The sequence below is a fragment of the Haplochromis burtoni genome, unplaced genomic scaffold (genome assembly GCF_018398535.1).
Source record: "Haplochromis burtoni strain Fernald_Lab_line unplaced genomic scaffold, NCSU_Asbu1 Contig_314, whole genome shotgun sequence".
Lineage (NCBI taxonomy): Eukaryota > Metazoa > Chordata > Actinopteri > Cichliformes > Cichlidae > Haplochromis > Haplochromis burtoni.
The window spans coordinates 711,104-721,229 of NW_024582675.1; the positions used below are offsets into that span (position 1 = coordinate 711,104).

Genomic DNA, 10,126 nt, shown 5'->3' on the forward strand with positions numbered 1-10,126 from the left:
CAAGTCTGACTGAGACCTTACCAGCCAGCTACTCTCCTACAGCTCTATCATGTGTGTTCAATTAGTGTGGAAAGAATGCATAAATACAGTTATCACTGTGCCAAAAATCACTTTCTCAAGTGACTGAAAATCACCCGTGGCAGATCTTCAAGTTTAGAAGATTTGTTATGTTGTTCGGGAAGTTTTTTTTCTTGTCCAGTGGATTGTGAATCCCCGTATTCTGAGACCGTAGTAGCTTTTAAACAGATCAGCCACATTAAAACCACCTGCCTGTCCCCTTCATGCCACAGCTCTGGATTAGTTAGGACTTTTTGGGTTGGCCTGTGGTGTGTTGTAATACTCAGAATTAGGATTTAGTGAGTCTGGACACCACATCAGTGCTCTGTGGACTCCTGTTCCCCTGGGCATTTATTAGTGGTTTTAGCAATATAGTGTGAGAGACCGTCGCGATGGTGGGGGAGGCCACTGCTGATGCATACTGTCTTTTCTATGATTATTCTACAGCACATTTCTACCCTGATCTATGACTCTCGCAGTCGTTTCTGTTTAGCCTCACTCTCCTGTGTGACAGGGTCACTTCTCTCACAAAGTGGATGTGCTAATATCATGTGACAGTAACCCTGCTGTCCATCTGTCTTTTCTCTGCTCTACTCACCAAGAAAACATGGCTACCACACCCAAATTGAATTATCTCCAACAAGTTCCTTGCTCCTCTAATTTAAGGAGCTCCAAAGTGTCACAGGCCAGCATTAGACTTGTAGACCTTGACTAAACCCGCTAATCTCAGACTTCATTCTCACCCACTTAAGGCTGTGTGACCTTTGTCCTTTCCACTGGCTTCAAGTGTGGCTGGTCAAGACTTTATACCCGGATTGCCTTCACTTCTCAAACTAATTCCTTGTGCTAATAGACTTGACGGCAAGTTTTTAAAGAGCGCTGTAAATAGGACTCATGACACGCACTGTACTATTAATTAGAGCCCATAAAAGGCCTCTGTGGGGGCTGTCATTAGGCCTTATTGTTGTCATTCAGCCACAGTGAGACAAAATAATCTTTCATTTTCAGTGTTTGCTTAGTATGACACGTGGCGCAGTGAAATGCTGCCAGGTTTGGATTAATCTGCAGATCCAACAGCTCGGAGGGGAACCCCGCCATAATGGAGAACAGCATGCTGGGTATTTTAGTGCTGCACTGCCAATGAGTTCATGGTATCGGCTCACTCTACCCCTTTTTCACCACTGTGACTCATTAAGAAGCATAATTCCCAGGAGGGATCCCATCTGCATGCCACCTGTAGGAAGTTCCCTCTGAAAGCAACACTTAATGCATCCTGCATCAACACAATTTAAGCTCAATGCTTGTGTTCATCTCTTCACTGCCCTTTCTCTCTTCATTTTCCTATTACCCACATCTTTTTCTGTCTCTGTTTAGCCCAGATGATGGATAGACTGATTAGGCCTTCAGCTGTATCTGAAGCATAGGTGGTCTTGGAGCTAGGAAAGCCCCTTTTCAGACAAACACTGCCGCTTTCTACGCACTGCATGTAAATGGCAGTTGGCGAAATAAATACTAGCTGATGAGCTCGCTCCACCAGTGGGACGAGACCATGAAGGGGAAGGCAGTCCAGAGTGGTTCACCGCAAAATGTGCTTTTTAAACTATCCTCTAAATGTGTAGTCTGGTGGCAAGTCTCTGCCGACATTGCAGATTTTATCGCAGAAATGGCCGATCTGGACAACCTCAGGTGTAAACTGGATACAAGATTCAGGGTTCTTTATCATCATTATAAAAGAAAAATACAATGACATTAGATTAGCAAATATAAAAATAAGTTGAATAAACGTTAAATAGAAATACATTTTTCATTTAATTAATGCAGACACAACATCCATCAAAATTTCCCATATTTTCCACTATGCAATACATTTACTGCCATTGTATGCATTAAAAGAAAGTCGATTACTGCACATTAAAAGTCCATCAATGTGCTTGACTATGAACAACAAACTATGTGGGGTTTTTTATTGTTAATGACCTTATTGCAGTGTTACAACTGCAGTCTGACACTATTTGTAAAGTGAAAAGCTTCTTGTACACAGTTGTTGAGCAGCTTTTGTTAACACGAACTGAAGCTGTCCTTCGGTAAAGCGAGAGACTGGTATCGGTATGACCTGCTAATTCCCCTGTCATCCGCTCCTCATTCTCTTCCACTTAGAAAAAGTAGATAATCTTCACACACAATGGTCAGTTTAATCAGGTGGAATGTTTTTTGTTCAGGCCGTGCACTAAAAAGCATTGTGTCATTTAACCTCCTACGACCCGAACTCTTCCATGGCATGCATTTTTAATTTCTCTTTGATATTTGGGCTGATTGGGGCCCGATGAATGTAAAAACAAAGAAGTACCGGATTTTTTTTTTTTTTTGCCCAATATTTGTTTCTAAGATAAATAAGAGCCACAAATGAGGATATTCGTTTAAAATTTCAATAGAACAGTAGCAGTATAATGTCCTCGTAAGTGGATATCAGGCCCTTGTAGAGCAAAATTGAGGATTTGGTTCTAAATAACCAAGAATGTGATGTCCACATATGTGGACAGAGGGTCCTAGGAGGTTAATAAATCTACCCACATGGCTCAGACAGAACAAACCTGGAGAAACCAGTTTGTCCCAAAATCTTGAGACTTATAAGACAATGATTCATTTAATCTGTAACACATGCAGCTGTGTTCACTCTACTCTGACTTGCAGTACTGTCTGTGAGCTCAGTGTTGCCAGGCAGAGTGATGGCTGAACGATGGCCCTCATTTCACCCCTTCTTCAATTTGCATTGTTGCTCTGCTGGAGGAGGATTTACTTAATAGTTAATGCTTAAGTGTAAACCATGAAAAGCTTTCTCTTCTTTTTTTCCCATTAGATACGTAATATGAATAAGACGGATGTATGTGAATTAACCATTTTGAATTTCAATGAAGTTATAGGCAAAAACACCACGGTCAAAACATCAAAAGAGGCACACTGTATCGCTAAGTGGCCAAGGTACGTTTTGAACTCCACACATCTCAGAAACAATCAGACACAGAGGAAACAGTTGCAAGTGGAGAATTTGACATGTGCTGATGAACAGTGAATTCTCTCTGATCAATGGGTCAAAAATGTCTGAAATATTTATTTACTAATTAACTATAATGACAATAAATGATAATAGATATGTAAAGCCTTTATTTACCTCAATTTAAGCATCTATGAAAACCAGATTTAGTTCATTTGCCCTGTTTGCTCTGGGCTACAGTAACTGCACTGGGTTGATGTACATGCTCCGTGGAGTTACTGCCTCCCAGCAGAAAGCTAATATCGCCACCTGCTGACGTGAATATTTCAAAATAGCTCTGCAAGTAAGAAATGTTAACAAAGATTGCTCCAATTACTTGTTTAATTACTCCTCCCTCGTTGTTATCAAAGCACAGCATGGTATCGTTTCAGAATGATCAGCCCAGCCAGGATACTGCCAATCACAACATGGACCACCAGAGTGCTGAACTGTAGGCAGAGTGTTATTAACAGCTAATGAAGACCCCGTGGATGCTAGCAGCTGTTGGTTTGTGATAAGGAAGAAGACACTTGTTATGTACATCATCATAACCAGCCATACACAGCCACTCAAAGAGCCCAACGGAGGTGAGGAAAACTCACAGGCCAGGAATTCAATTTGATTTGCTCTGCCTGCAATAATAAGAACAAGGACAGTGATGAAAATGTATGAATAAAAAATGAAATCTTGCCCAATAAAATGTGTAGAAGGTTATTCTGATTTTTTTCTGTTCAAAACGGGTTAGAAATACTAATAATAATAAAATCAACATATCATGTTAAAAAGAGTAGTTGCTCGCTCTGTGCTTTTGGTTGTTGCTGTGTTAGCTAATTCATCTGTAATTTTTTTTTAATGACAATGTCAATGGATCAGTGGCCGCCAAATTTAATATCAGTCACATAAAATATTTAGGGAAATTAGCTCAGTCGGGCAGATTCACCACTGGTTTTAAACAGCTTCAGGTTCTGATGAAGAGTCACAAAACATTGTGACATGTTAGATTTTTATTAGGACTATTAACAAAATCCATTATGGAGGTCACATCATATAAACTGACATCACAGCCTGTGTTGTTCTTAAAACTTCTCACTAAAGCTAAAAGGAACCAAAGGAAGAAGGATGCATCCAAATCAATAAAAGTGCTTATGGCTGTAAACTAATAAGTATGGAGAGCCACGAGTGCCAAAATGAATTCAATAAATATGTCATCAAATAATCCATCTAATGTGTTATTAATTAATAAAAAATGGAAATAATTATTTTATTAACTATATAATACATTCATTAAATGTCAATTCATTTCATTTATAGCATTGAATAAATTATGTGTTTTTCATTTCCAGTTTTAATTATTTATTTTTAATGAATTAGTGTAATAAGTGTGCATGTGATGTAGTAGATCAGTAATACAGAAAGAGCTATTTGTTTAACCTGGGCTGATTCAGGGACTAAAAGAATGTCTAATGTAAAAACAAATAAATTAAGTAATTAATTAATTAATATAAATCCTTCAATCATGAAGCCTCATTTCTTGAAACGGGATCTCATATCATATCATATCAAATTTATTTGTATCGCACATTTAAAGACCAAAGTACACTAAAGTGCTTTCCAGTAAAACCATGATACAGATAAAATCACAATATAAAATATAAATTACAGATATAAAGTAATTACATAATATAAATGCAGAGCCAGATGAAAATTACACTAATTCGCCTTGAATGCCAGGTAAAACACGTACGTTTTTAGACATGATTTAAAAGATTGAATAGAATCTGATGCCCGAATGTCAAGAGGAAGATTATTCCATAATTTGGCACGGTGTCCTCTGGTCTTCAGCCGAGACCTAGGTTGCACTAAGAGCAGTTGACCCGATGATCTTAGTGCTCTCTTAGGCAAACAGACAGAGGAGATCCCCAAAGTAATCAGGTGCCATATTATTTAGGATTTTATAAGTAAACAATTAGATTCATACCTTCTAGTGCCAGTTAAGAGACATGCTGCAGCATTTTGGACCAACTGCAATCGCTGAAGGAGGGAAGATTGGAGGCCCAAGTAAAGAGAGTTACAATAATCTAGTCTTGAAGTGATGAATGCATGAATAAGTTTCTCTTGATCTTTACGTGGCATATAAAGTTTAGAAAAATCACAGACATACAGTATGAATAGCAACATGTCGATCACAAACCCTGGAGCATATCCTGTTTTATCATGTATTTTACTCAACATGGAACCATAATTGACATTTTAACAACTTACACATTTGACCAACAGACGAAAGATCCCCAATCTAACCCCAGAATAAGACAAATATACCTGGGGTTGTGTCAGGAAGGGCATCCATCATTCAAATCTGCCAAATTAAATATGGGGAGCTACTAACTGTGGCGACCACTTGTGAATAAGGGAGCAGCCAAAATGAGGTTGGTGGTCTTATAATAGACTTCTATAAATTGCGACCAAAGGAAGGTTGTTTTTTTTTCAGACCAGAAGGTCATGTCCATCTTGGTTATAAAGCATGTGGTCAAAAGTATCATGCATAAAAATGCCTCAATTCTTGATCTGTTGGTGGCAGCAGAGCCACGTGTGAAAACAATCTGATCACTGTCTTCAATCAGAAACAGAAAAAAAGGACAAAACATATAAGAAAAGGACAAAATAGTCTGGATGCTATTATGCTGGCTGCACTTAACACACTGCCATAACACCAATAACACCAAGAGCTGTTGCTGTATATGGCTCTTCTTTCTTCAAAAAAAACCAAAACAAACAAACTACTTTTATCCTAATTGTCTCCTATTGTCAAAGCAGCTGAAGTTTCTTTTTTAACAAAATAGTCCCTTTGAGGTTATATTATATATACTCTGAGGTGTACAAACCCAGCCAAGCCTGATAGCAAGTTTGCCACAAATTGACATGTCTAAAGAAAACCGTGGAAACAAAATCACGGCATCACAGGTATCCTTTTATCCACACCTGACTAGGTGTGGTCAATTAGCAACAGCTGAACCCACTGAAGAGATTAGGGGCTGCAGAGGGACGTAACAGTGACCAACAGAACAAAACATGTTTGAACATTATGTAAGACTTTGTGGTGCATCTTTCAATCATTTATGCCTCATTGGACTGAGAAAAGTATTGGATGACTTATTGCTGGAGCCACGATACTATATTGCATAATAGCTGGATTGCACTGATGGCTTTTTTGGGGAGTTTGTTTGTTTTTTTGCAAGTTTAAATGAGAATTAAGAATTAATTTATTTATTGAGTGTATTCCTTTTTCAAATGTTCATAGACAGCCACAGTTCTTAGTCTACGTCTAAACTCTGCTGGTCTGATAATAATAGAGTTTATCTTTCCACGTGATTTAAATAAGAAGAATAAGAAGAAACAGGAACAGAGAGAAAAGCATAAATCAAGCTACTGCAATAGGACGAATCACTTATAAAAACATATGCAGCACCAGTGTTGTGCACAAAATGTACTGATAATGTCCTTATTTGACATTATGGTTAAATCTATACATTAGCTTGCGTGTGACTGTGAACTCATTCAGTTTATATTGTTTTCAGTCTGAAATAGCTGCAAGTTAGAAATGATCCAGTGATTGTCAGGGTGGTGTGATGACACCAAGTTACTTTATTTCTGAAAAGTTAATAATAAGCAGGGTGAAACACTGAACTGTGTCCCCACTGTTAGGACATATGTGCTGTTAAGGTCCGTGTATCAAGAGAATGGAAACTTTGTTTCAGCAGCTGGTAAGATTTTTCCTATATTTGCGCCATAAAAGTTAATACATGTATTGTAAATATGTACATGTGGATTTTAAATATAATTTAAATATTCTTTTCACGTTTCTGTTAAAATGTTTCGTGACAAATCTGTCACATTGCACATGTCTAATTTTATGCGTAATGCTGATAATTTTCTTTTTAAATTGTATTTATTTATTTTTTACAAAATCAGAGTGGCTTATTTTTAGTTCCTGAACTCAGGGGAGTTATCTAAACCACAGTTTCAGCTGAGTCACACTACTCTCTCAGTTATTAAACCATTTCGCTGGTACAGCTAACATGACACTGAGCTCAAATTTACATGATTACAATCTATGACTGAGGTGTGATCATGAAAAGATTCAAAAAAGGTGATTATTATTGTTTTTCTGTGAACTTTCAGACACAGCTAGAAATGAAACAGTTACAGTTTATGAATCAGACAGGGTAAACTTAAGTCTAATCTAATCTTTGTTTTATTCACAACTTGTGTTTAAAAAAAAATCAGTAAATCCAATTTTAAAATCTAGATTTTCTCACTCATTTAAACATGTTTGAAATCTTTGTTAATACCCATACCCACAGTTTGACTGTGACTTCAAAAATATATGCAGCATCTTTACAGGTGATAGTAAACACATTTATAAAAGTGATTCATCGGATTTCTCTCCTTTACTTCAGACCCATGGAAACGCTCTATTCCTCATCCTTGTTTTGGGATTAGGAGGAAGCTTTCAGGTCGGCTTCCATATCACTGGACTGAGTTCTCCTTCGCCGGTGAGACACGTCGCCTTTATCATTTATTCTCCATTCTGTCTCGATTATCTGGATCACATTTAATAACAGTTTAGATCTATCTCCACAGTACATCCAGCGCTTCATCAACAACAGCTGGTATGACAGATACGGAGAGCCTCCACATCCGCAGACGGTCACAATGATCTGGTCTCTTATTGTTTCCATGTTTGCTGTCGGGGGACTCTTCGGTGCCATCAGTGTCAAATTTATCTCAGACTTGCTGGGAAGGTGAGTATGAAGACAGATGTTGTACCAAGCTGTATAGCCTAAGGAGACCTGAAGTCATGAGCTTTCCTTCTTCAGGAAAAAGGCAATGAGCTGCAACAGCTTCATTGCTGTTCTTGCAGCAGGATTCATGCTGGCAAGTAAAAATGTCAACTCTTTCGAAATGATCATTGTGGCAAGATTTCTGTTTGGTTACTCAGCAGGTAAGTTGCCATATTCTACAGACTCCTTATTAATATGTTTTCACCACCTATACTCACCATGCTTGCTTTATGTGACCTGCAGGCTTGGGAATGAACACTCACTTAATATATCTTGGGGAGATTTCACCCAGAAAGATAAGAGGGATAGTGACTCTGACCTTAGCCACTTTTTTGTCACTCGGGAAAGTGTCTGGGCGGGCGTTTGGGTTAAGGTAAGCACCTGAAGTTGATATGAAAAAGAAAAATGGGCTTTAACCCATTGTCAAAAGCTACTGCAGCATATTATGACAATAGATTACAAATTAAACACAACATTTCATTTTGATTTTTCAGCGAGATCCTTGGCCGCGAGGACACGTGGGACATTCTCCTTAGTGTCGCTGCACTTTTCTCCTTTGTTCAGATTGTGATGTTGCCTTTTTTTCCTGAGACGCCAAGATATTTACTCATAGAGAAAGGTGATGATAAGGCATGCAAAAAAGGTTAGTAGCTTTGCGCAGTTTATGTATCAAACATGACCCCAGATGTTTATGAAAATGTGTTCTACAAACACATACTAGTTAAAGATAAATGATAGTCTTGTGAAATTACAAGTCAATCAGTCACTGCCTGTTTTGTATTTGAGCAAAGTTGCACATTTTTCAGTTCTTATCCCCTCCGTGATTTGGGATTTTCTGGTTTCAGCTCTCCAGAGTCTGTGGGGCCAAGGTGACTACCAACAAGAAATGGATGAGATGTTGACTGAGCAGGCTGCCATTGAAGCAGCCCCACCAGTGAGTCTTCTGCAGCTGCTGAGAGACAGGACTGTCCGATGGCAGGTCATCACCATCTCCACCATCTACTGTTGCAACCAGCTGTCGGGCATGTCTACAGTATGAACAATACCATATAGTATTAGTATAATACCATATGATACAATATGATATAATATATGATTGAGGATTGCTAAATTGCAGAATGATACAACATTACAACAATTTTGTGACTTTTGGAGGTTCACGCACATGCATACATGATATATCTGTATAACTACAGATCAATATATCTATTGATATCTGTATATATGAGACTTCATTGTTCCTTCCATATCAAGTTTCTATCAACAGAATAGACTAATATATAAATCAGATTTCATGCTGACTGTTTATAGCCTAATAGTGCCTCTTTTCTTCCCAGATTAGTACCTTTACTTATGACATCTTCCTGGAGGCAGGTATACCAAAGAAGAAGATCCGCTATATCACTCTCGGTCTTGGAGTGGCTGAAATTCTCACCTCGCTCACCTGTGTAAGCAAACACTCAGTCTGTGCCTGAGCTCATCTGTGTAAATGAGCATTTTAAGTGTATACATCCTTTCATTTGAACTATTAGAGACAATCTTCTTATGACAAGTCTGTCATTATTTTCTCCCTTCCTCAATTTCAGGGTCTTCTCATTGACCTCACAGGGAGAAGACCATTGCTGTTCGGCGGTTACGGTGTCATGTCTGCTTGCTGGATTTTTGTCACTGTCACACTCAACCTGAAGGTAAACCATTACCAGTGGTGGGCAACATAATATTAATAAAAGTAAAAGCAATGTAAAGAAAGCAAAACAAAAACAGTTGATTTGTTAAAGACAACAAATGTCAGGTGTGTGAAGAGACTGAGGACCCAAGTGCAGGCAAACGGAGACGAGGCTGGATGATAACAAAAAACGAGCCTTTATGGACAGCTGAACAAAAACTACAAACAGGTGGAACAGAGAAAACTAAGCAAAACCTAAACTGGGAAAAACTATGCATAAACATATAACCTGAGGGCGGAAACCACAGGCCAGAAAAGAGAGACCAGGAAACGCGGGTAAAGCTGACGGAAGAAACACTGAGGCAACATGGAAGAAAACAAGCAGACGGACCAACAAGGGACAAAGGGAAGCACACACAATAAATGCACACAAGGTAACGATGGAAATGCAAACAGGATGTTCCTGGAGTTGACTGTTGTTGTAATTTGGTGCAATATAAAAAAAATTGAATTGAATTAAATTAAATTGAA

The 10,126-nt window shown here is 38.4% G+C and overlaps 1 protein-coding gene across 2 annotated transcripts; it reads left to right on the forward strand.

Annotated features, from left to right (window-relative positions):
• Window positions 1-6,381: 6,381 nt before the first annotated feature.
• Window positions 6,382-9,617, forward strand: slc2a9l1 (solute carrier family 2 member 9, like 1; the record flags this gene model as incomplete). 2 transcript variants are annotated; one of them, XM_005941315.3, is given in 9 exon segments in its annotated part: window positions 6,382-6,849; window positions 7,546-7,641; window positions 7,730-7,890; window positions 7,966-8,090; window positions 8,173-8,302; window positions 8,424-8,572; window positions 8,775-8,908; window positions 9,267-9,377; window positions 9,516-9,617. In XM_005941315.3, coding segments are annotated over 9 exon segments (1,032 nt in total), but the record flags the coding sequence as incomplete, so codon positions are not given.
• Between the last annotated feature and the right edge of the window lie 509 nt (window positions 9,618-10,126).